General features: G+C 40.4%; 1 protein-coding gene across 1 annotated transcript; it reads right to left on the bottom strand.

Annotated features, from left to right (window-relative positions):
- Positions 1-189: 189 nt before the first annotated feature.
- Positions 190-27,100, bottom strand: PMS2 (PMS1 homolog 2, mismatch repair system component). The gene is made up of 15 exons (XM_063091688.1): positions 27,027-27,100; positions 25,071-25,210; positions 24,217-24,303; positions 23,933-24,035; positions 22,995-23,178; positions 21,284-21,451; positions 20,725-20,822; positions 19,682-19,781; positions 18,457-18,541; positions 16,767-16,922; positions 11,324-12,191; positions 6,934-7,101; positions 4,624-4,724; positions 4,248-4,417; positions 190-1,590 (listed from the first exon to the last, which is right to left on the bottom strand). The coding sequence occupies exons 1-15, from the start codon at positions 27,047-27,049 to the stop codon at positions 1,447-1,449; spliced, it is 2,595 nt and encodes an 864-aa protein (XP_062947758.1). The 5' UTR covers positions 27,050-27,100; the 3' UTR covers positions 190-1,446.
- Positions 27,101-27,243: the final 143 nt, after the last annotated feature.

Here is a 27,243-nt window from a genome sequence, read left to right as displayed (position 1 = left end):
CGCCACGGAAGGCCGGGGCAGGGGAGTCCAGAGCGAGATTAGCGTGGTCTGGGTTTTCCCAGCTCTGCGAATGCCCTGTGGCCTCTCAGCCGATTTCTTCACCGTGAAATAGGAATAATCAAGGCAATAGTTTTCCACTGCTGCTGTAAACAAATTACACAAACTAAGTGGTTTGAAGCAACAAACATTTATTATCCTACAGTTCTGAGTAAGTACAACAGGGCTGGTTCTTTCTAGAGGCTCCAGGGGAGAATCCATTTCCTGCTTTCCAGCTTCTAGAAGCCGCCTGCATTCCTTGGCTCGTTGCCTCTCTATGGCCAGCTGGGAAAGGTCCTCTACAATCCAGGATCATGACTCCATCACAAGATCCTCAACTTAATCACATCTGCAAAGCTGCTTCTGCCACATAAGGTTACATATTCACAGGTTCCAGAGGTTAGGACACCCCGTCTTTGGAAGGCCATTATCCTGCCTACCACAATTCCCAAGCTGCAGAGTTCTGATGAACACTAAATGAGGTCCTGCAGAGGCACACCAGCACAGTGCTTGACACAATAAGTGGCAATAACCAGCACTTTACTGTCTTGTTACATCTAAGTAATTCTAAATTGGGGGATGTAAGTCCCTGCTCCCAGGAGGCCCGTGGCCTGGGAAGGAAGGGTGGGAGCAGGGGGTGGCCCACACTCATCATCACTGTGCACCAGCCACTACCTGGACTCCACAGAGGGCATCTTTACTAACATTTCCGGCATTGTTCAAATAGGACAAGATTCCACGAAAAACTTCGACAAGGGACAGGGATTCCTCTATCACTAGTACCATTCAGGGCCAGCAACTACAATGTCCTGCAGTTCACGCCCCAAGGCAACCAAATCACAGCACCGAGTAACAGAATAATCACAATCTTTTCTTTCTCCCTGCAGGAAACGGTGCTTTTCCACCCTGGCTGCATGGGGGACCATTTAAAAATAGTGACCCCAGCCCCATCCACTCATTTTCTTCCAGCTGGGTGGAGAATCCCCCTTGGGATTTTTTTGGATTATACCTTTTTAAAAATTTAATGTGCATCAGGGTTGAGAACCACTAACCTAAAAGGATCACAATTTTAAATTTATTAAATTAAACCTCTATGAATTTAATTATCATTGAGGGCTGAAAGTTGCAGACTAAAATATGTCCAGCCAGAGCAAGAGGCCTGGGCAACTTGCAAAGTGCTCTTCTTAATTTTGTAAAACATGTTCTTGCCTGCCCCCATCCCCCAAATGCAGAACAATGTTGCAAGCAATGCTCCATACTGTTTGAAAAGTTTCTCAAGATCATTTTTAAATGGACCTGGTACTTTTTTTTTTTAAGTAGCAGGTTAATTTTGAAACGAAAGATTAGTTAACACACTTTTAAAACAGAAAAATCTGCAATAAAATCTATAATTCTATAAAGCAAGAAACGTCAGTTTTGAGAAATGACATCCAGATTGGCAATGTGTCTCATGGTTGGCCTTCCATGGGGACAGTTCCAGGGATGGTCCATCTCCCCCATATGGGTGATTAGTTTCTTCATCTCGCTTGTGTTAAGAGCAGTTCCAATCATCACCTGAGTATGAGACACAACGGTTTAAAGTTTTACTGTTTTTTCGTTCAAACAGCAACTTCTCTAAACTAAGATTGAATCAAGATTACAATTCAAAAACATCATTCCCTGGAAAACCTGCCCCCAAAGAACCCTACCTTGTAATATCTCAGCACTCCACCTTCTTGTGAAAGCCAGGCCCTCTTTCGCTCCTTCATGGCAGCATCACCTCTACCCGAGACGCAGACCAGACCTGTCCAGCATCCCACCACTCTCAGCAGCTCCACTATGACCTCCAGCCCAGCCACCCTGACCTCTCACTGCTGTCCCTCATGCACTGCCAGCTTCTCTCCACTCAGCAGACAGGGATTATTTTTAAAGGTAAGCCAGAGCATGGCACTCCTCTTCAATGCTCTCCCCTCTCCCCTGAGGAAAAGCCCAAGTCCATAACCTGGCATGGCCTTCCCTGGCTCTGTGCCCGCACCTCCAAGCACCCCCGACCTCCTACCCTCACTTGAGCCACACTGGCACCCCTCCTCTTGTGCATGTCCACAAAAGAAGCCCCTGGGTCAGGACCCTGGCACTGGTGAGCCCCTCTGCCCGGGACCCTCCTCCCCAGGTATGTGCAGGTGTCACGTCCCCTCTCCTTAGGCTCCTGCCTCCTCTCACTGAGATAGCAGGGAGTCCCTGTCCCTCCCTCTCCAGCTCTTGCCCTGTTTATTCTCCACAGCATGGGTCACTCTCTGCCAGGGAGACGGAGAGGAGCCACCTCCATAGCAGCACAGAGAAACTGAGGCTCTGAGGAACAGGAGGGATGGGGAGAGGTGACACGCCTGAGCCTATCTGCCACCTTCTCTCTTCCTGCATCACACTGACTGCCCACCATGTGCCAGGCCCAGTCCTAGAGGCTCTGGAATGTTGGAGGAAGGCAGACAGTGGACAAGTTAACAGAGAAACAGGACAAATGAAGCTGTAGGGTGGGGGAGGGGTGACAGGCACCAAGCACCTGTAAGAGGCCACTTCAGATTGATGCTTGGGCAGGGCCTGCACACGGGAGGGAGCCAGGTGTGTGAGGAACTGAGGTGGAGGATACAGCAGAGGGAACAGCAAGCAGACAGGCTGGAGGCGGAGGAGGCTGGAGCGAGCACAGAAGCAGAAGGGGAAGCTGGAGGAGATGGAGCCAGAAGGGCAGGCAGGGGCCTGCGGGCAGGGAGGACAGCCCATGCACCCTGAGACAGGCCAAGAAGAGCTGTAGCATGTCTGCCAGGGCAGGAGTCACATTAAGACACAGAATTATAAAACGCCGGGCTATTAGCACAGGCGTTTGACTCTGACTCCATTCACAGACTCCAGCAGTGGAAGGTCAACATTAGGTTCTTACCAGAGAAGTCAAATCCTGGGCCCTCTTCTATAATAAACTCCCCTTGAGTAATGTTGTCCAATCTCATGTCTGTAAATTACACCTAAAACGTGCCCTCCAGCTCTGCTTTCCTCCTGAGCTCTAGACTCATTTACATGACTGCTGGCAGACCTCCCACTGGAGTCTAACGGGCTCTTGACCACAGAACTCTCAAGCTCCCCACTTCTCACGTAGCTGCTGCTCTCCACTCGTTCAGCTGTGGCACCCCCCCCGTCTGTGTGGCTCCCGCCACACGTGGCACAGACTACCAGTTTCTGACTGTGACTGTAAGACTGACCCTCCACGTCTGTCCTCTAGATAGCACTCTGCTCACCCCCGGCCATCTCCAGGCACACAGGCCAGCCTCCAGCTTCCTCAAATGCCCTGAGCTTCGCACTTGCTATTTCTCCTGTTTGGAAAGTTCTTACTCAACCAGGCTCCATCCCACCTTTCAGGTAGCTGCTCAGATGCCACCTCCTCACACAGCCATTCCCTGACCACCATCTCACCTGGTCACCTCATTTTTCTGTGGTCATTCCTTGTCCCAATCCACAGTTTTAATTTCTGTACTGCACTTACTGGCATTGGAGGGTGTCATTTGTTTTTGTTGATGTCTGTTTCTCCCCACCAAACTACAAGCTCCACGAGGGCAAGGACCTCACCTGCCTTACTACTTCTGTGTCCCCAGCACCTGGAACAGGGTGAGCCACACAGCAGGAGCTCAAGGAACATGTGTTGAATAAATAAAGGAATGGCATCCTGGCCTTTACTATTGGCCAGGTGACACAGAATCACTTTTTTGGACATCAGGCTAATCTTCAACCATTGCTGCCACCTTCCAACACCAACCTGGGTATCTGTAGTGACTGCATGAGGTGCCCTGTGAAATACTCACTGACCGAATGACTCTGCAGAATCTTGTACAGTGACCGCTAGAGGCCTGGCACCAGCAAATCTTTATCTACCAGTGTTGTTGTTATCCATAAGGTCCACAGACAAACAAGGTGAATAAGCGTAACTGTGTTAGGATCAACAGAAGCTCTAAGATATTATACTGCTTAATGGAAGTAGAGAAAGAGCAATCATTATGAGTTAGAGTGAAAGATACTGCAGACATGCTGAGCTGGCATGTTATACTGACAGAGGACAATATGGCTCTCTGTAAAATGACCCATGGCAATCATAAAGGCATGTGACAACAATGACCAAATCAGAGCTGAACTGAGAACTTGCTGGGGCCAGGAGCTTGAGCAGACCCAGCAGATGGGCTGGCTTTACTTACAGACTTTCGACAGGCTCGGGAGGCAAACATCTGCCTAACTCGGGAAGGCCGGCACATGACCCCAGGGCTGTCACTTAGCATAAATATCAGTTCGTCTATATCCTGGGGTCCAAAGGTCCAGTTTTTACTAGTTGGCAAGGAAATCAATTTAGCCCTTTCAGTGACAGGAGCTAAAAGAATAAAATTTTGAGAAAAATCCACTGTTTGAGAAATGCTTGAGCGCTACTTGCGATGAATATTTGAAAGAGAAGGCAGACACAAAATGCTTTTGGGGGGAACTTTTTTCATCTCTTATAAAGAGCTTGATCTGTATGACCTCAAAGATTGTTCTCAGCTATAAAAAGACACAATTCTATAGTCCTAATTAATAACTTACCGCCTTCATCGATAATAAAATCAAAGCCATTCTTTCTGAATATTTCTAGATTTTCTATCAGAATAGCTTCACTGACAGCAGTTAAGTTCAGATTCTGAGGTCTGAAAAACAGAGAAGAGATTCAAACCGTATCTCGAAGTCAAACATTTAGCTATAAAGCAGAAATGAAACTAAAACATAATGATACTTTGAATTCATTTCAAAAAGCAACATAAAAATGAATATAATGATACTTTGAATTCATTTCAAAAAGCAACATGAACAACACCAATATTTAGCTATGTGGCTTTTCATTATTTATCTATGTTCACAGAACTTCCTAAGGAGTTTCTTTCTTTTTTTTTTTTTTCCCTAAGGAGTTTCTTTTTAATTTTCTCTTTCTTAAAGTTCTTTTTAGAAGTTAAAGTAGCTATAAAAGTAGTTTGCTTTTTCCTCAACCTTCCATTCCACCCCAATGACCTGGTCTTTTTTTGGATCCTGACCTTAAGGATAACAATATAACAAAAATGCTATTTTTCCTCCTCACAATAAAGATTATTTGAAAAGCTGGGTAAGGTCATTACCGGCACTTGAAAACAGAATGAATAGATGGCATGTATTTTGCTATCCTGCCCTTCCTCTGCCTGCATTATTTATCCATCCAGCTCTTCTACAGGATTTACTGAGTGCTTGATAAGACAAACACTGCTCAGAGCAGGAGATGTCATGGTGAGCAAACAGACTTGGTCTCTGCCCTCCTGAACTAACAGATTAGTGGGGAAGAAAGACACTGATCAAATAGTCAAGCAAATCAATTATAGCTACAAAAGACAGGAAGGACCAGGAAGAAAAGACACACAGTGCCAGAAGAGCATACAGCAAGCAAGATTTGACCATGGGGTCAGGGAAGGGTCCTTTGAGGAAGTGACCTTTGAGCTGCTGAGCTCTGGGGATGAGTGGGAGTTAATCAGGTAATGGAGGTAGCAATGGGTATGGGATAAGTGGTCCGGCAGAGACAACCATCTGTGCAAGGCTCTCAGATGGCCTGCTGTTGTTTACAGAGCCACACACCAAGATATACTTCACTCTTCTTAGTGGCCCTATAGAAACTCGTCAGGCCTGCTAAGGGAAAAAGAAAGAGGCCAGAGTGGCTCAAATACAGGCGACAAGGAGAAGAGGCGTTAGGAAAAGCTAAAGAGGTCAGTCAACAGGGCCAAACTGTGCAGAGCCTGGTAGGACAGGATGGAATTTTGGTCCTTATCTTTTAATTTTGAAGTATGGTCTGTCTGGGACCCAAAGTGGCCTGTGATTATCTGGGTCAACTTGAAATACCACAGACAAGACCTTATTTATACAAAATGGCTAAAAAATAAAAGGCCTCTCTATAAGAGGAGCAGGAATACTTCAGTATTATAAAGTAGCTTACTAAATGTCTTTACTGTTCGCATTTACTCATACTGAAAATAAAAACAATACATTTCACAGAAAATAAGGAAATAGAGTACTTGGTAAACTAGATTTGTTTTCTCAGCTGAGTGACTGTTTAGCAGTACATTTCTCTGAGCTGTATCTACTTCCATTGAGATCTGAGTTTATCTATGAAGTTTAATTTTCCAAATGAAAATCCATAACCTCTTCTTATAACTTCACGTAAGAAAAGACTTCTTTACATGATATATCATCACACCACCTTGTAAAGCGGGCAATGTAAAATATTCAATTTGGTAAAGGAGAGAGAAATACCAAATTCTGTAGTGACCTGAAATTGCTCTACTGTAGATAAAGACTGACAGATAATTTATGTGCTGTCTTTCTGAACACAAATTCTATGTACTATAAATACTAATACTACATACTACAAATTGCCCTTCATCAAAAGGATTTTCTGGACAATCAGTTAATTGCTTAAAATGTTTGATACTTAAAAACACATGAGCTGTGTGATCTTGGGCAAGTCATTTAACCTCTCTGTGTGCAACTCAGTTTTATCCCCTGTGAAATAGTGATGGTAACAATAACCACCTCATAGGTCTGAGGATTAAATGAAGTAATACATGTAAATTGCTTGAACAGTGCCTGGCACATAATAGGCACTCAATAAATGGTAGCTACAAAACTAAATGAATAAATAATAGCTATGACTATTGTGTAAAAAGTATAAAAACCTGCTGCACAGACACTCATGGCACAAAAAAACCAAAAAAAAAAAAAACAACCCCCCCCCCCCACATATATATATAGACACACATGTAAGATATTAGATCTTAAATTGGGGGGGGGTACGGAATTTGGGAAACACACTGAAAATCCTGAATGCTGAAATGCACTTACGCTATAAGTCTCTGACCCTGCAGACTGGTGTGCTGTTGTAGCATCTCAAAGTTGTATTTCTCATCCGTAGCGTGCTGGTCCACTATGAAAATATCCTCTTTCAGCTTGGTTATTATAAATCCCAAGTTAAACTGACCAATGATTTCCATTTCAGCAAACATTGTTTTACTGCATGTAGAAAGCATTATAAGACATTTTAAAAGATTATTTTTCTGCTTACAAAATAACACTGTAATAAAAAAATACGAAAACAAAAAAGTCCCTAACAATCTGATTTTCAAAAGATAACATTAATTATTCATTCATCCAACTCTCCGGAGATGACATTAGTTACTACTATTAACAATTTGGTATATATCCTTCTAAACTTTTGTCTAACATGATTTTTTAAACAATTTTCAAAAACAAAAGTGAAATCTTAACTCTTCATACAGATAGTTTTTCAGATCCATACACACATATTTACTTCATTCTCTTTAATGACCATATAGGAATCCGATGTGTGGCTGTACCATAATTTTTGTCTGACAGATTCTCTACTGAAGGACACTTCAGTTGTTTCCAATGTCAGTACTGCACACAAAGCCGCAGCAAACACTCTGGTACATAAACCTGCTCACTTGTGGGAGTATTTCTCTGAGATAAATCCCTAGAAGTAGAATTACAAATGAATATTTTTTATTTTGATAGGAATTATGAAAAAGTTCACATTCCCATCGACCATGTGTAAGAGTATCTTTTTGCCAAAATTGGGCATCAATCCTTCTAATACCTGCCAGGATCACCACTGGGTGTTCTTTGGTGGGTAGCTTCAAAATCTAATGCCATTAAACACTATGTAAACACATACAAGTCATTTCAGACAAGAGACAGGCACTACCCCAACCTTCACATGAGAAACTGAAATTGTAATTCTGCAACCTGCACAGTTACATTTTGTGAAAATTGATTTTTTTTCTGTATCAGTCCTGTGGCCACAAGAAACAAGACTCAGTTAAAGCTGCCGTGGAAGTTCTCTGGTTCTCAGGTGGTGGCCTGAGCTGAGAATGAAAGGAGCTGAGACTGTCATTTCTTTCTGTAAGCGCTCCAGTGCACTGACGAAGATCCATCCCATACTGTAGTGCCTGCAATCATCATTCCTGCAGCACCAGTGGGGCTCCCAGGACACCTCCATTACCATCAATCACAGGTGACAGTGTGATGAACTATGATGCCTCTGCATGCCATGGATTGCTAACCTCCCATTTCCTATTGGCAAGGAGCTCAGCACTGAACTCAAGTCCCAGTCGCAACCAAACCAATCCCCAAATCCTATCTTTGAGGTTCTGTCTCCTGGGACCAAATCATACCAGTGATTCGAACAAGTAAAATTTATAAAAAAGAATTATTAGCTAGTAAAAGGGGTTAACTATTAAACTAAGAAATACTAGAGTAGCAACCGCAGGAAGGGGCTGCTTCCTCCAGAGATGAGGGAGCGTACCCAAAAGGGGAACTTCTGGAAGACGCCCCAGCTGCTGAGGCTGAGCTTCACACCTTGTTGGAGCCTGCTGGATGGGGAGAAGCTGCCAACTGAGCGATGCAGGGTGCGGCTGCACTGCAGGGGGAAAAGAAAACCAGACGCAAGGAGAGATGCCACTTATGCTGGCTTGCAGTGTCCCTCCAGCACCGTCTACTGGTAAAGTCTCACAGTGCACCAGGAGAAATGCTTACACGGTCTAGCTTCCAGGATGGCAAAGCAGGACAAAGGGTGGATTTGGAGCTCTCAGTCAATAAATTGGTAACTGGCACAAACACCATTTCCTCTGGCTAATTCCATGCTCTCCCCAGAACTGTCTGAATATGCTCCGGTTCCCCAGGTAGATTACCTTTGGGAAGAGCCTGTGCTGGCCTACAGACCCAGGTTTCCAGTGTCTTTGATGGCTCTATCTCCTACGAAAATCAGCATCCAGCTTAACAATCAATGAAAAAGAAACAAAACTTTACAACTTGATATACTTAGATGTAATTCAAAATGGAGAAACAGAAGCTGATAAACACTACTTTGGTATCTTCAATTACTGCCTAATCTTTAACTCGAAATGTGTTTCTCAGGAAAAAGTGAACCATACCACACCTCATGGGAACGATAAGCTCAGGACAGTACAGCCAAAGCAGTCACCGCACACTGGAAGCCATGAGCCAATGCCAGGAACACTGAGGATCAGAGTTTCTCAAAGTGACCACCTGGGGCGCTTGTCAAAAACACAGATACCCAGGCTCCACACCAGATCTACCGAAGCAGATCTCTGGAGGCTGGCCAAGGTTTCTGCTATTTAACAAGCTCCCTGAGTCATTATGTGCCCCCAAATTCAAGAACCACGATAGCAGGTGATCGATAAATGTTTGTTGAATTAATTAAAATCTCTATTTTAAAAAATTATAGTATAATTTCACTTGCTGAGAGGGCTCAAAGAATCTAAAGATAAAAGATAACCAGATATTAATTTGGGGTGTCTTCCATGTCTTTCCCTATATGATTGTATGTGTATATGATATTGTGTGTGTGTGTGTGTGTGTGTGTGTGTGTGTGTGTGTGTGTGTGTGTGTGTGTGTGTGTGTGTGTGTGTGTGTGTGTGTGTGTGTGTGTGTGTGTGTGTGTGTGTGTGTGTGTGTGTGTGTGTGTGTGTGTGTGTGTGTGAAGAAACCTGGCTCTCTTCATTGGATCCCCCAGGGTTTACAGTCCCCAGATCCTGTTCAAAAAACTTCACCTCTATTAATTCACACTTTTTAAAGAAGCATTTCCTGAAAATTTTTCTCAGTGTATGCTAGGCACTATGAATATCAAAAAAAGTATAAAATACTCATTGTTGAAGCCTATATAATCTAAATTAAGCAAAATCTATGTGGTCCAGACTAAAAGTGCTATGAAAGATCAATGTAATTATTGAGTTATACTGTTTGTAGGGCATAGCAAATCTCAGTAACTGGTCAGACAAAACATCCATGTGAGAAGTTTTAAAAAGATTAAAAAAAAATTTCAAGAGAATTCAACATTTGAAAAAGCCACAATGTTGCACAAAGGAAGTGGCAGATAGCTACCAGTGTTTTCTATTACCTATGTTATTAATATTTTTCCTTAAATTGACTCTTTTTTACATATCCTAATTGCTGTGATTTGAATGTCCCCCCAAGCTCATGTTGGAACTTAACCCCCAAAATGGTGGTAGAAGGTGGGACCTTTAAGAGATGAGTGGATCTCGAGGACGGTGCCTCATGAATGGGTTGGTGGTTTAATGGGTTGTCATGGGCATGATTCTGATGGCTTCATAAGGACAAGTGAGCACGTTAGCTCTCTTGCTTTTGCCATTCTTGCCATGTGATACTCTGTGTCACCATGGGACCCCGTAGAGAGTTCCCACCCAGAAGAAGGCCCTCACCAGATGCGAACCTTGGACTATGAACTTCTCAGCCTCCGAAACCATAAGAAATAAATTCTGTTTCTTTATAAATTACCCAGTTTCAGGTATTCTGTTATTAGGCAACAGAAAATGAACTAATAATCACAGGCAATCATCTTGAAATCACAGGTTTGACAATGTGCTAGTAGTGATTTCTCTTATCACTACTATACATTAAAATGAAATATACATTAATTGCACATTAAAATGATATACATCATTATGAATACATTTAAATATACATTAAAATGAAAAATAGGAAACAGCGATGTTCACTGAAACTGTGATGAATGCAGTGGGGGGAGGGAGAAGTCACTGTGGGCTGAAAACCTTCAGTAAGAGGGAGGACATCAGGGCCAAGAAGGCACTGATCAATTTAGATTGATCTAGAAAGGATACGCTGAGAAAATCTGGAAAAATTCTTGAATCTTTTCAAGCAGCAGAATATCATGGTGAAAGAGTTCTTTAGAGAAACAATGTGACAGACAGGAAAGGCAATGAAAAGCAGCTGGTGAATGGAAAAAACAGTGCCAAGGACGCGCTGGCAAGACTAACAACCAACATGTGGACTCAAAATTGACCCCAGAATATTGAACCTCAGAAAACTGAACCTCAGAAAATTGCACTTCAGAGAGGAAGCAGTAAGAAGAGAGGGAAAGAGTGAGAAACTTTGGAGAGTTCAGTTGGGATGCTTCGAGGCTGTGGTGAAGGGAAGCCTCCAGGGTAGGAATGTCTTGACAGGCAAAGAAAGCCAGAGGACAGATCCTGGTGCGGAGGCCGGGCCACACCAAGCCCTGAGCTAGACAGAAAGAGAGAGGCCCTCAGAGCAGAGTGAGAATGAAGGGACCAGAGATGAACAGAGGAGAAAACAGAGTCTCTAAGGACAGCCTCCAGTTCACTCAAAATGACCGAATGAGAACATGAACAAAAAAGTCTTAAGAAAAAAACTTTACCTTATCTCTTTTCTTAGTTCATCTTCTGCTGCTTGATTTTCTCCAGGGCAAATCTTTGCCCTAAATTTCCTACAATTCTGTTCACCCCGACTTTGCTGTTTGTGGTGATGTAACTGCTTTATTCGCTGAGCTAAAGAACTCATGGAAAAGTCAAGGGGCACTATTTTCTTATTAATTTTAACAGCTACATCAACCTGGGACACAGACATGTTCTGAGTATTCTCCAACTTTTGAGGAACGTCAGAATTTGAAGGAATTTCTTCTTTTTTAAAACGCTTTGTGTTCGAGAATGACAGGTTAGCCGACTGAGGCAAAACTCTAAATTTAGAGCCAATATCTTCTTGGATTAAACCGCATTCCACATCTGAAAAATAATGGTCCGTTTCGGGCAGTTTCTCACAAAAGTCCACATTTTCCTGTGAGAACCTGTATTCTGGGGAGCTGGCTGTACAGTCACTGCTGCAGCGACTGCCTGCTTCTGGAGTTCTGACCCCTTCCTGAGAGCCAGCTGAAGTGCTGCTGTGCCCCGAGTCCTTCTCCATGTCCACACTGACCTTATGGTCACCAGGGCTCTTAGCGGGACTCGTCACCTCTTGCTGAGGGCCTGGCAAGCCTCTGCCAGAGATGGGATCTGAAGCACTAGAAATCGGTACACTCCTTTTCTGTCGTGGAGAACTCTGTCTTCGTTTAAGAGTCTCCAGGCCCTGAGACCTGTTCTCTGCTGTGTGACGAAGAGAAAAGGCCTCTCTCAGTCTGGAAACAGACACAACCCTTTTCTCTTCCCCTTGAGTCCTTAACGAGGAGGAATTATCCTGCTCTTCTGGCAGAGGCTTTTCCATTTCTGCCGCATGCTTTTTTATTAAGTTACCTAAGTAAACATGAATGGAGAAGTGTATCAGGGACTGCACTGAAATGGGATAAGTGAATATTTTCATGTGAACAGGCACTTCACAAAAGAGGAGATCCAAATGGCTGATTAAACACATGAACACTGTTCAACATTAATCATAAAGGAGATACAGATTAAATCCACAGTGTAATGTGGACATATACTCACCAGAGTGGGTAAAATTTTTAAAAAACAACAAATGCTCACAGGGATGAGGATCGAGTGGGATGCTTGATTGCTGCTGGTGGTAGTGAAACTGATACAATCACTTTGAAAAATTCTCTGGGAGTATCTCGCAAATCTAAACATTTGCACATCTGTGACCCAGCATTGCTACCTGTCAGAAATGCCTACCTGGGCTTGCCAAAGACGTGTGTGAAGATGCTTGTGACAGCCTTCTTCATTATAGCCCCAAACTGGAAACAACTCAAATATGCACAAAGCAATTGTGATATTTGAATATAGTGGAATACTGTACAGCAACCAGAGTGAATGAATGAATTGTCACACACAACTTGGATGAATCTCACAAACAAAATATTGAGAGAAAGAAACAAATTGCAAAAATGTGCAGACTGACTTCAGATTAAAAACAGATAACACTAAACTATGGTGTTAGAAGTCAGGAAAGTGGTTCCCACCGGGGGTTAGTTGTGAAAAGGAACAGAAGAACACTTCTGTGGGTGCTATTTCTTGATCTCGGGGCTGATACACTTATAAACAATACACCCATGACTTGTTTATTATGTCTGTGTGATTGCTATACTTTAATAAAATGGCTAGAAGACAGCACTGATTCCACTGTGCTTTAAAATGCACAGACGTTTCAAGCAGTTTATGCAGCAGCTTCTCAGGCTCAGTATCCTGTGGTGAGCTCAGAGACGCCACCACTGGCCCCTTCCACAAAGATGTGTGTGCAACCAACAATCCTCCACCACATCCCACACAGAGATACTATGTCCCATGCTACAGAATGGCCAGGAAAGGTGTGGCCCTCCCACATACAAGCCAGCAGTTCTGCCACACAAATGGTGTTGTTTCTGTGCTCCTGTCCTACCACCCAGCAGCCTCATCTGACCACTCTGGAGTCTTGTGCCTCCACCATGTCCTCTGATTCTCCAAAACTGCCTACTGTGGCCCTCTACAAAAGCTGGCCCCACTGCCTTTTCAATTGACCTCTCCCCACCCTTGGGGTGTTGGGAAATGTTAGGACAGAGAGCAGCTCCTCTGTCCCCACTCAGTATCCCACTCCTCCCCAAGCCCCTGGCTCCTGGCACCCTCAGTTTACAAAGCCTCCTCCCAGAGCATTCTCCTCTCACTGGGAGCAACAGAGGAGAACCTGTCACCTTCACTTTCCACCACACCCTAGGTGCAGCCTCCTCAGCAGCTCTCAGAGGTCTTTACCTCTGCTGAGGACACAGTGATGGGCACCCACCACCTCCAGCCCTCCACATACACACATGGAGATCGGGGCCAGATTGGCTCACTACTTTACAGGGGACAGTAGCCCACCCAAAGGAGTGGGTCTGGCCATCAAAAGGCAATGGCTGAATCTTTCCTCTGCCAAGGAAGGAAGCTGGTGCTCGACTTTGGGCCCCCCCCTTCCAGATGACTTGGTTTGGCTGAATAAAAATAAAAATAATCACTTCAATAAATGGCTGATAATTTATGACCAGGTAAGTAAAATAATGACTGCGCCTATTATTACAAATGTCAAAAAAGCCTTGTGTCAACTCTCATGTCAACATGATGCTAAGGGAAGACTGCAGAGGGGTGACGCCAGGGAAAATGTCAGAGTAAGGGCCTCCAAAAATTCCCTCCTCCATAAAAGGAAAGAGAAAACTGGCAAAAATTGTCAGAATCAACTTTTTGAGAACTCTGGAAATTAATGAAAGGCTTGTAGTAATCAGGGAATGTTTATTCAAGAAAAACAGCCAAGCTTCAGTATGAACAGTGAGCTTTATGGCCTTTTGATTTAGCCTAGTCCCTGCCCTGTGTTCTCTTTGAAAACCAAGATTGCACCAAAACAGCAGCAGCCTGGAAGCCACCAGAGGAGACAGGATGTACCAGGAGCTCCTTTAAAGGCCCATGTCCCAGAGAACTATGATTATTTGACCTGTCTGGTGGTTTCTGGAACATCCTACTTGCAAGGCTGTCTGTATTTGTCCTCACTCAGTCACCCCATGCAAAAAGCCCTTTCCTTGAGAGCCTTTGTTATATCAATTCAAGGCAATTGTTTAACTTCACAGCTTGAGGCACTGGATAACAGTTGGGCAAATAACAGACTAACCCAAAAGTTTAAAAGAAAAAGCCTGGGAATGAATGAGATGTCCATAGGGGCTTTGAAAAGCTCCTTCTTAAACCTAGGTATCTAGATGGCCACTTGCATGCCCAGGAAAGACCTGAGAAGGCCTGAAGCTCTCACCTCTAGCTGACCTTGATGCTCAGTTACAGCAAGAAGTGAAGGCTAAGGCAGAGTTGTCAACTGCCTGGCTAAGTGTTGAATGTTGACCCCAGTAGGCCCACAGAACCCCTTAGCAAAGACTGAGAGATTTACTGATTCCAGCCATTTAAGGACATCTCTGTCTAATAACTGGCTGACCACTAAGCTATCAGAACAGAGACTTCAGTAGCCACACACAACACAAAATAGAAACTTTGCAGAGTTTTTTTTCAGAAGAGTCAATAAACAAACAATAAAAAACAACAAAAACAAACCCTGGGAAGGGGATAGAATCTCATTTCCAAAGTTGTCACATTCTATTATTTAAAATGTCCACTTTCCCCAAGAAAAAAATTATGAGACATGTAAAGAAAAAAGAAAGTGTGCCCATACACAGGGAAAAAAAGCAGTCAATGGAAACTGTCCCTGAAGAAGCCCATATGGTGGACTTAACTAGAAGAAGATATTAAATCAGCTATTTTAAACATGTTCAAAGAGCTAAAGGAAACAATTTCTAAAGAACTAAAGGAAAGTATAAAAATAATATCCTACCAAATAAAAATATCAATAGAGAGAAATTATAAAAAATAAAAGTATAATAACTGAAATGAAAAGTTCACTAGAAGGGCTCAACAGCAGATGTCCATAGGCAGAAGAAAAAAATCAGCAAACTTGTAGATAGGATAATTGAAATTATCCAGTTAGAGGAACAGAAAGGAAAACTGAAGGAAAATGAACTGAGCCTCAGAGACCTGTGGGATACCATCAAACATACCAACATCACATAGTGGGTGTTCTAGGAGAAGAGAGACAAAAGGGCAGAAAGATTATTTGAAAAAATAATGTCCAAAAACTCCCCAAATTTAATGAGGCATGAATCTAAGAAACTCACTGGACTCCAAGTAGGATAAAATCAAGAAAATCTCTCTGTACCCAGATGCATCATAATCAAACTGTCAAAAGACAAAGACAAAGAGAGAATCTTGAAAGCAGCAAGAAGTGACTCATCACATACAAGGGATCCTCAGTAAGATTAACCAACCATTTCTTATCAGAAATCATGTAGGCCAGAAAGCATTTAGATGACATATTCAACTGAATATACTGTAAGGAAAAGATTATTGACCAAGAATTCTATTTCCAACAAAACTCTCCTTCACAAAAATGAAGAGATACTAAGGCTGAGAAGATTCCTCACTGCAGAGCTGCCTACAAGAAATAGTAAAGGGAATCCTTCAGGATGAAACGAAAGGACACTAGACAGTAACCCAACTCCACATGAGGAAATTAAGAGCACTGTAAAGGTAACTACATAGGTAAATATAAGAGACAGCATAGGGCTGGCCCCATGGCTCACTCGGGGGAGTGTGGCACCCGAGGCCATGGGTTCGGATCCTATATACAGATGGCCGGTGCGCTCACTGGCTGAGTGTGGTGTGGACCACACCGCGCCAGGGTTATGATCCCCTTACTGGTCAAAAAAAAAAAAAAAAGAGAGACAGCATAAATGTATTTTTTGTTTCTGTTTCTTTTTTCTCCTATCTGATTTAAAAAACAACTGCATAAATAAAAAATCACAAATCTGCAATTTACTGTGTAGTGACAGGCATACACTGTATAAAGATGTAAAGATGCAATTTATATGACAATAACAGGGAGGAATGGAGCTATATAGGAGCAAAGTTTTTGTATACTATTGATATTAACTTGGTATTAATCTGAATTAGATTGCTAGATTAATTGTAATCTCCAGGATGACCAAGAATATCATAACTTAAAAATACATAGTAAAAGAAATGACAAGGCAGTTGAGAAGAATGCACAGGCTTGTAGACATCTGTTCATCTTAAGTCTTACAATTTAGAAAAACTTGAGAGACCATTATGGCCCAAGAAAGACATCATTGCATATTTCAGTGTGTGCTAAATGTGGTCACTCATGCTCTTTTTAACAGGTGTCCTTAAATCTGCAGCTACATACTTACCAGTGTGACACATCCTCTCTAAGAGGAGATTTTGTTTCATGTCAAAAAATCTTTACTTTGGAAACAATAAAGAAAGTATCACAATAGTTAAAAGTTGTACTAGCTATTTATACACTATTTTTCTTACCTTCCATATCTAGCAATGGCTGCTGATTGACATTAAGTTTGTTTACATCATTATCAAACATTCCTATCAAAGAGGTCTTTAAAACTGCCAACAAAAGCTTCTCCTCTTGTAGTAAAATTTGCCTTTTATCTGGAGTAACATTGATATCAACACATTCTAAGACAAAAAAGAAAACACATTTATTATGTTTAAATTCACCTTTAGTAGTAGAAGTGTCCCCATCTACTATTTCATTCACTTATACTTACCAAAAGTACTTTAAAAAACATTACGGTGGGGCCGGCCCCGTGGCGCACTCGGGAGAGTGCAGCGCTTGGGAGCGCAGCGGCGCTCCCGCCGCGGGTTCGGATCCTATATAGGAATGGCCGGTGCGCTCACTGGCTGAGCGCAGTGCGGAGGACACCACACCAAGGGTTTCGATCCCCTTACCGGTCACAAAAAGACAAAAAAGAAAAAAAAAAAAACATTACGGTGTCCAGATTAATACTCATAAATTTTAAAAGTAGCTTTTTCAAGGGCCGGCCCATGACTCACTTGGGAGAGTGTGGTTCTGATAACACCAAGGCCATGGGTTTGGATCCCTATATAGGGACAGCTGGCTTGCTCACTTGGGACAGCATGGTGCTGACAACACCAAGTCAAGGGTTTAGATCCCCTTACCAGTCATTAAAAAAAAAAAGTAGCTTTTTTCAAATAAACAAGGAAAAGATGAACAATTTTTAAAAAACACAAGATATGCAAGGATTTGAATGCGTAAATTATAAAAGAAAAAGAGGAAATAAACACATGTATAAGAGAAAAATACAAACTAAAATATTTTATTCCCTACCGAATTTAGTTTAAAAATTATAATACCTAGTATATTGTTGGTAGCTGTATAAATTGTACATGTCTAGAATGCAATATATAAAAAGCCTTAAAATGATCATATTCACTGACCCAGTAATTCCACTTCTAGAAATTTATCTTAAAGAAATAATTAAAGATATAGATAATGATTTTTAATTATGAGGACAGTATTTATAATTTTCAAAAACTAAAAACAACTTAAATACCCCATAAAGATTTTTTTAAAAAATCAAAATATAACCATGCATAACAATGCAAAATTACGTTACCATAAATTGGAATAGAAATGCAGCTATTAAAAACATATTTCTGAATAATTTTTAATAACATGAAAAAAGAAAACATTCACGTCTAAGGATAAAAAGCAGGATACAAAGTTATTTTCTCCCTTCAAAGGATGTGGGTGTGTGTGTGTATATAAAATATTTTTAGGTATTCATATATATATTTCTAAGTATCTAGAAAAAACACTGGATGACAATAAACCAGAATTTTAACAATCAGAAAAAAAATATCTATATGAAATGAATTATTTTCAAAATCAGGGAGAACACTGTATTCTAGTTTCTCCCTTGGTGACCATAAGTCACACTTCCTAATAATACAACTAATACAGTTTCAAGTAGAAAGCAGCAAAGTCTATATATTAAAAAAAAAACCACAGGGTTTGTATCCCCATACCAGCCAACCTCCAAAATCCGCCCCCCCAAAAACCAAAAACAACAACAAAATTACATTGCCATAAATTGTTATCTCTTTCCAGTCACATCAGAGCTTTATAATTTCATTTTTTCTTTTTGGAGTAAGTCACCAATTTTATTGACATCTCAGTGGAACTTACGTGAATCAACAGAAATGTTAAGAACAACAAATGGATATTGGTGTCGATTATACATGTGGTAGATCTCATTCACAAGTCTGGAGACCTGCACAAAAAACAAAGTTTAGAATAAATGTTCCCTTCCCCCAATGTTCTACAACATGCTATTCTAACCAACTCCCAAAGAGATACATTTTTTTTCCAGCCAGAGATACATTTTTTAACAGCTTTACTGAGGTATTACTGACATGCAATAAACTACACATATTTAAACTGCACAATTTGTTGTTTTTTTGTTTTGGTTTGGTTTTTGGTGGCTGGCTAGTAAGGGAATCCAAACCCTTGACATTGGTGACCAAGTGAACTAAACAGCCAGTCTGATAAGTTTTGATATATGTATAAATACACCTGTGAAATTATCCCCACAGTCAAGATAATAAATATATACATCACCCAAAAAGTTTCCTCATGCCCCTCAAAGGGATATTTTTAATCATAGACTTCTAAAAGGGAATCTTTTTCCAATCTAAAGATGCTCTTGAAGAAATTTTAATGAAATGCAGGTGGAGTTTAAATGTTCATAACATACATTCAAATCTACAAAGAAACCCATTTACATGATATCATAATGAGATTATTAAATGGCATTAGAGATAAACCATAAAATCACATTAATTATAAGTTAAAACTTTAGAAGTTGAACCATATCTGGGAGATACAAGTGAATTTAAAAGTGTCATTGGAAAACAGAAAATATTACTGAGGTACAATTTTGTTGAAGACACAAAGTCAAAACTAAACCACTAAAAACCCATGTAACCATATCAAAATGATCAGTTTAAATTTGAGGCAGAAGTAATCTGGGCCCTTATTTTCCTGGAAAATGGACAGAAAATACTTTTAAAATGCACGTCACCAGTCTATACTGAAAAGTCTACACGATGACAAATGTTTTAAAATGTTTACTTTCCTCACATAGTTATGGTTTTTATGATAATAAATGTACTGGTAGTTAATATGTTTACATATTTATGGATATATATATATACCCAGACACATATATACAATTGAAACAACTGTACAGTAGGCTTTTTTAAATGCCTAAAATAATTTTAAAGCCATGTTTCTGAGTCAAAGTCCCAAGTTCCACGTAAATTGCCTGTACCAGAAAAAGTTACTAAATAATAAAGAAAACAAAATGTCAAATGCATAAAGAATAAAGTAATACAAAAATATTTTTAAATACCTTTGCTAGGTCACAGGGCCGCCGATTGATAAAGAAAAATTGTCTGTCTGTGGAACTCCTTCCAACACCGTGAGCACAGTGTGAAATGAAACCTGAGACACTATTCAGTGAGAATACAGTAAGGGCAGGATTCCAGAGTGAAAAGGATTAGAAACACATATCACATGGCCCATCCTTACAATGAAATAAAAACAAAACACCTGGTGACATGCTGATAGGATACACATTTCAGCTAATGTGCATCTGTGCTTCACCCTGATGAATCATAAAAAGAACCCAGACCTTCTGGAATGCTCTATAGTCAACAAATCCACCACCGGAAATGCAGTGAGTTCAAAAGCGATTTGCTTCAGCTCTCCTTTAACCTTCCCTATTAAATCCTTGACTTCTATCCAAGGAGTGGGTCCATCCCAAACACATTCTCAGAACCTTCCTATTGTCCCCACGGGCTTGTCAATGGCGTCTAACCACTTATATTCACAATCTTTGTCTCCCCTGTTAAAATCTGCTCTTAGTTTCAAAACTCAGTCTACTAAGATGTTGGTAAAATACTTGTTCTATATGAGATCCACCCCAGGGATGTTTGCATTTCCCTAAGAATACCTAACATAAAGAAATGAATCTCCATCTCTGCAATTTCAGGCATGAACCAAAAGCAAGTGAAGGAAGAGCAGGCAATATGGATCTTCACAGGTCAATCCTGCTTACGGAACTATCTATTTTTGTTACACAAAAAGTAATGATGTGTTTAATCTGCCTTCACCAGATCCAAAAAAACCCAAACATTATAGAGAAAACAATTTCAAAATTACTCTAGCTAAACAGAGCCTTAATAAAGACTTATTTAACAGGAAACCTCCTGAAATGCACCTGTTACCCAGAATACTGTTTGAATCAAGTTACTGAGTCCTTTCTAGAAATCTTCTTTCTCTGCAGTAACACTGCCCACAGTTTTATAAGGAACTCTTAAAAAAAAAAAAAAAAAAAAAAAACTCCTCAGAAAAAATGCTGGATTGTAGTTTTCCTGGCAGCAATCTACTTACTAAAACAGATTATGCAGAGCATCAGAACAGCTCAGACAGTACTCTTCACAGACAGAGTCACTAGGCGGCTGCTGAACGAAAGGAATGAGGCTTTGCAACTAAAAGAAACCAAGAGTCACAATTATTCCGTAATAAAGAATGGACCTAACTTCAGACAAGAAGATGTAATGAGGGTTTTTGTGTGTCTTCTTTCCTAGTCAAGCTATCCACACTAAAGGACAAAGAAATTCAAAAAATCTCAACAACTACTTTGTAGTGCTATAATAATTCTGATTTTTTTACCAGAAAGATGAAACCCTTGGGCTCCTACTTATTCATAATCAACACACTGCCCACAGTGCTTTATATTTTGTAAGGTAGAGTTAAAGGATGCATATTTTATTCTCTGCAAGATTAAAATAAAAACCTTTCATCTCCCAAACACTAATTTTTGTGACGGGTACTTAAAAAAAAAAAATCCATTCTTGGATTTTATTCTCTGTTGTATTAGAAAGGACAATAGAAACCTACCACAATCACTAGAGCAATAAAATGTTTTTAAGTAACTGGGCACTACTACCTGCTTCTGCCCAAACACAGATCCAATATTTTCCTTCATGCTGGAGCTTCCACTTGTGCATACCACAGGCTGTCGTTTTCCCTGTCCAAGCTGATTGGTGCAGCTTACACGGATGCCTGCTGAAATGATACAGTATGCATGTAACACCTGGACCATCTTGGCATACTCCTGTTCAAAGAAGCACAAACACAAGACTCAGCATTACCTTAATCTTACAGGAATTACATGGTTTGAGTTATAACACACAATTCAAGGTTCTCATACACCTCACAAATAAGGGGAAGTATTACTGACAGAACGATCTACAAAGAGGCATCTCCCTATATGGTATAAAAAGGAACGCCAAGGCGCTAGCTTCTAGTCACAGACATCTCACTTCTAGATGTTCCATGCCCACTGCTACACAAATCAAGAGGTATATTCTCTTTGACCTCCCCTAGAAGTTTTTCCTTGTAGAAAGACTGACACAAGCATACAAAGATATATTACAAAAATGTTCACTGAAACAATCTGCAACTGTGAAAAACGTGAAACACCCTAAGCAACCATCAGCAAGGAGCTAATTAAATTAATTATGGTATATCCATAATGTGGTAGAATGACAAAGAATAAGGTAGTGCACATTGACCAAAAAGATAATTACAATATGCTAAGTGAAAAGTCAGCTACACAAGAGCATATATAATATCATCCTAACTGTTTTAAAAAAATCTAAATGGATACATAAAGATTGCATATACACATATACATTTAAAGTCTAAAGGATATAAACCAAACTCTAGTGGAGTGGGCAGGGACAATTTCAACTTTCTACCACATATGATTCTGTATTACTTGAACAATGTACATTCCATACTACTCGTTTTCATTACATTAATTTATGTATTTATCTTGAAAATTTCCCAATACTTATAAACACATGAAATTAAAAGGAGTCTGAAAAGACGCACAAACTGTTAATAATGGTCATTTCTGACAAGTACAAGTTCTATATTCCTGCATTTTTCTGAAGTACTAATTTTTTACCATAAAAATTTTTTACAAAAAAAATAATAAGAGTTTCCTCAACTTTTGAAGTTAAAATTAGCAAAAATTGCTCTACAAGTAAACAAAATTTTTAGCTACATACCTATAGCTTTTTGGATTATAAAAAAATATATGTACAAAAAAGTAAAGCAAAAGATAATAAAAAGCATATAAGGTCTCACATCCAAGTATAACCACTGATAACATCCACGTGTCTACTCTTCCAGCCTTTTTCCTATGCATATTTAGGCCAGTTGTTTTTACAAAACTGTGATCATATCGTAAAGACTAATCTACTTTTTAAGCACAACAATTACACAACATTTAGGGTTTCATTGTATTCAAATTCCTAAAGGCTGTAATAATTCATTTTTCAGGGAACCAAGAAAAAGAATCTTAGTAAAAAATAAGGACAGAATCAAAGAATAATGTTATTTCTTAAAGGACCCATTTCTCATATTAGAATACTTGGTAAACACTATTTAATGATTCTTTTCAAGAAAAGAGTAAATCATCCTAAAATTAAGTCTCTGAAGACAAGAAGCAAACAAAGCTGTTCTCAAAAAATTAAAGGAAGAGAATCAACTTAAGAGTAAACATTTTTAGCACATCTTTTACTCATGTGCACATTATGTACATTACAATATCCATATGCCTGGAAATTGGGGTTGTGAAATTACTCTACCTTTTTGATATTCCTTTGAAATTCCTTATGGCGCACAGGTAGTGTATAAAATAACTGCTGCACGCTGACTGTTGTCCCTCTGGGTCGTGGGTAGGGGGTTTTCTGCACAATTTTCCCATTGTGATCAAACACCAGTCGAGTCCCAACCTTTGCAGATGTGTGGCAGGTAGAAATAGTTACATCACTGCAAGAGAATGCCAGGCACGACACACGCAGTTAGGGACTCACAAGTGTTGGATACCAAATACTCTTTTTCTCACTGTCCTTTCTCTCAAAACTCTTAAAAAGACGATGATCCCTTTGAGATAATGAAGAGGGTTTAAATGGGTGAGGAGTCATCATAAAATCTAAGGTTTGACACCTAAAAGATAGTGAGACAGAGTTCTGTAAATGCTTTGATTTGATAAAAGCTTTGATTTAGTTTTTTAGGTTGAACTGCAAAACAATAAAGGATCTCAAAATTTACTTATTCACAAATGAAGATTTATTTTGCAGTTTTATTACTACTATTGTAACAAAAATGTTTAAAAGGATCCAAAAGATATTATAATTCAAATATATAAGTAATTATAAAAATTTGGAATCTGCTCTATAATTAAGTATGTGATTTGGTTAAATTTTTTCCTAAAAATTGAAAATAAATTAAAACTGATGGTACCTATAATTTATTGTCTATGTTATTTTTAAACTGAGAAATTACTGCTTTAATAAGGGTAACAATTTTTTTACAATACTATATGCTTCATTTCATTCATTTACTTCTCATATTTCAGAAGTATTATCACTTGACTTGGCAGTAAGATAAACCAGACTTCAGAGGTTAGAAGTTGAAATATTCAGATAGAAAAATGTACACAATAAGGATTCTAATCGTATTTTTCAATTTTCAGACAGGTTTTTGAAAGGGGTCAAGTTAATAGATAAAAACGCTGCATCACCTCAGCGCACAAAGTGAGCTCAGAGCTTCCCCCCGAAAGCCAAAAGTTTCAACCTGAGTTAGGTCTGCAAACTCTTGAATCTTTGAAGTGTGATGTTTCAGAGCTGAAAGAGAGTTAAAGTAAGCACGAGATATCTCAAGTGATACAGCAATGAGTATACACAGTACCTACCAAAGTAACAGGTTTTAAAAAACTGTTTTCATGTTTCATAAGACAGTGTTACTCAAAATTCTGAGACATTTGGCCCAATGATTTTATAATGGGATTAGAAAAATTCAACTTACTTAAGCCTTCAAAGTTTTCTTCTTCTACCCCGCATCCATTGTCTGAAACTTCAATGAGATCCACCCCATAGTCTTTAAGCCTAAGATCTAAAAATTTCAAATATTTCTCAAAGATTGATCCATGCTAAAAGATGTTATATTGACATTATTTATAACACATAATGCAAATTTAACAATCATAACTGCACTTTTATTTAAACATATTACTGCCACTTTATTTTGTTTTTTTAAAGTCCTTTTTGGCTATTTACTAGCTCAGATTAGTTCTGTTTTATTCTTTCTTTGGAAAGAAATAATTTTAACATAGTCATTAAAAAGAGAGGCTCTGGGCCGAGCCCGTGGCGCACTTGGTAGAGTGCTGTGCTGGGAGCGCGGCGACCCTCCCGCCGCGGGTTCGGATCCTATATAGGACTGACCGGTGCACTCACTGGCTGAGTGCCGGTCACGAAAAAACGACAAAAAAAAAAAAAAAAAAAAAAGAGAGGCTCTGGAATCAGACTTCCTGGATCATATTTTACTAGCTCTATAACCTCAAAAAAACTAAATTCCTGTGACTTAATTTCCTTACCTGTAAAATAGAGATAATAATAATAATTCCTTTCTCCTAAAGTTATTCTGCAAATTAAATGAGATATTCAATGTATAATTCTTAGCACAATGCCTGCCTGGCACAGAGACAGAACACAATAAACTTTAACTGTAAGTACTAGGTACATAATAGGTGCTAGCTTTAAGTTAAAAAAAATAATTTACTGATATATGAACACCTGATTGTCTTATTACAGTAACAAATATTTCCTGAATAAAATAGCATAAACAATATTTCATGTGGCTTAAGGCTCACCCAAACTTACCGATATTAGTGGCACCGGCATCCACACTATTTTCTACCAACTCCTTCACAGCAGTGCTTAGACTCAATACCACTTGCCCAGAACAAATTTGATGGACTGACTTCCTATCGATAGGTTTGATGGCCTTAGCAAGTTCTGTACTAAAGAAATCAGTTACAAGAAACAAAGCAAGTATTTGTTATGCATTTTCATCCTGATTTTAACTGTAAAAAATGATTCATCTGTTAATAGTTAATGGGTCTAATCTATTCATTTATTATGTGAACATATTTATTCATAAATATAAATGTTGTCCTACAATCCTTCAACGTCTGCCAAAAAATACTTCTTAATACTTCAAATTCAATAGATATTTAAAATCTAATTATACTAGGATCTACACGGAGGAGAGACACATTACATCCCTCAAGCTACCATAATCTTTTGCAACAGTAGGATCTCCTTTCTTGAAAAGTAAAAGCAACATTTCCCACACAATTTGAAAAACCAAGAGAATAGTGGGAAATACAGTGTTTACGTCAAAACCATATCAGAAACTGGGTACCGGAGGTATGATAACTAGTCCCATAGTTGCCTTTGAAACCTTTCTCCAAATCCAACCTGCCAGCTGCTGCCTTAGCAAAGGTCCTCAAAATTCTTGCTGTACCTGCTTTAAGAGTTTTACAACAGTTTCGTGTCCACTTTCTCCCTTCTCCAATCCATCCTCCAAGCTCCCACCAGTTATCTTAAAAATCACAAATCTGGTCAAATAATTTTTCAGCTTAAAAATTTATTAGCGCCCCTACTGCCTACTATATGAAGTTTAAAACCGAGTCATAATTGGGCTCCAATCTACCTTATTTTCTCATTCTCTCCCATTCTTCTCCCTTCACCAAGTCCCCTACATTTTGGTCCCAGCGAATAGCCGTTTCCCGAATATCACAATCTGTTTTAGAGCACTGTGTCTAAGCAGTTCTCTGTCTAAACTGCTCCACTCTTCCTCATCTGCCTGGTCAGGTCCTGCTCATCCAAAGACTGTATTCCATATGTTCATTAATTTAGCAATATCTCCTAAACGGTTTAATTGATAACTTGGGTATAATAGAACACAGGGGCCTCCCTGGGAGAGAAATCTCTGGGTATTCCCACAGCATCTAACACACTGTAGACCTTCAATGAACCCTTGTGAAGTAAAGGAACAAACCTCTTTCCTCTTCATTCTCCTTTGCAAAGAATCTCATTTAAATTCGTCTATAATGTTAAAGAATTACACTCAATTGTCTGTGCAGATGACCTCACATAAAATGAAAAGTATCTCTAAAAATTAGTTTATCTGACAACACGCCATAAGCTACAGACAGGTCCATTTCTGATATTTATTGCGGGGGGTAGGAGGTGGAGAGGGTATACAACATTTAAATACAGACAGCGAATTTGCATTTACGAATCTGACAATGCAGCGGCGCTGGCCGAAGATTCGCGGCCCCAAATTCAGCGTAGCTTACCAGCTAGACGTCACGCACTTAGATACAGAAGCACTGCATTTGTAAAATCTCTGCGACTATGCAAATTAGCATGTGCCTGGAAACGCCACCCTCCCTCCCCAAATAACCTCAGTTAAAAAAAAGGGAGAGAGAAAGAGAGAAACCAGGTAAAAAAGGAAATGAATTCAGTCTACGGGTACTGCATGGTCCGGCTTCAAGTTCACGGCCTTTTGACGGGCCGGGCAGGGCCCGCCTGGCAGGGGGCCGAATTCCCCCCCGCCCGCAGCCCGAGTACGCGGAGAGGGGCTCGACCCTGACCCCAAAGCGCACCCACAGGGCACCGGCTCAGGAAGGAGCTGAGGGTGCCGCTCCGCGGTCTCCACGCCGCGGGCCCGCCACGCGCCTCGGTCATTTTCCCCTCCTTTCTAGGGGGCTGGAACACCGCGGGCCTTAGAGAAGACGACTGCTAGGAGAGACCGCAAGCCCCGCTCACCTCGGGCCGGCCTCTAGCTCCATGGATGCGAACCCGACCCGCCTCCTCCTCTGCGGGAGAATTCCCGCCCGGGCTCCCACAGGGGCCCCGCCTTCCGGCTGCCCATTGGCTGCTTTTGACACTGTGTCCCGCCCTTTCCCGGCGGGGCGGCAAACGCTTCCCACATCTCCTTCTCGCTGATTGGTTGTGTCAAAGGTTGAGTCCGTGACGTCAGAGA

Source organism: Cynocephalus volans, chromosome 3 (assembly GCF_027409185.1).
Source record: "Cynocephalus volans isolate mCynVol1 chromosome 3, mCynVol1.pri, whole genome shotgun sequence".
Taxonomy (NCBI): Eukaryota; Metazoa; Chordata; class Mammalia; order Dermoptera; family Cynocephalidae; genus Cynocephalus; species Cynocephalus volans.
The sequence above is the reverse complement of the archived record's forward strand: the minus strand, read 5'-3'. Positions and strand labels throughout refer to the sequence as shown.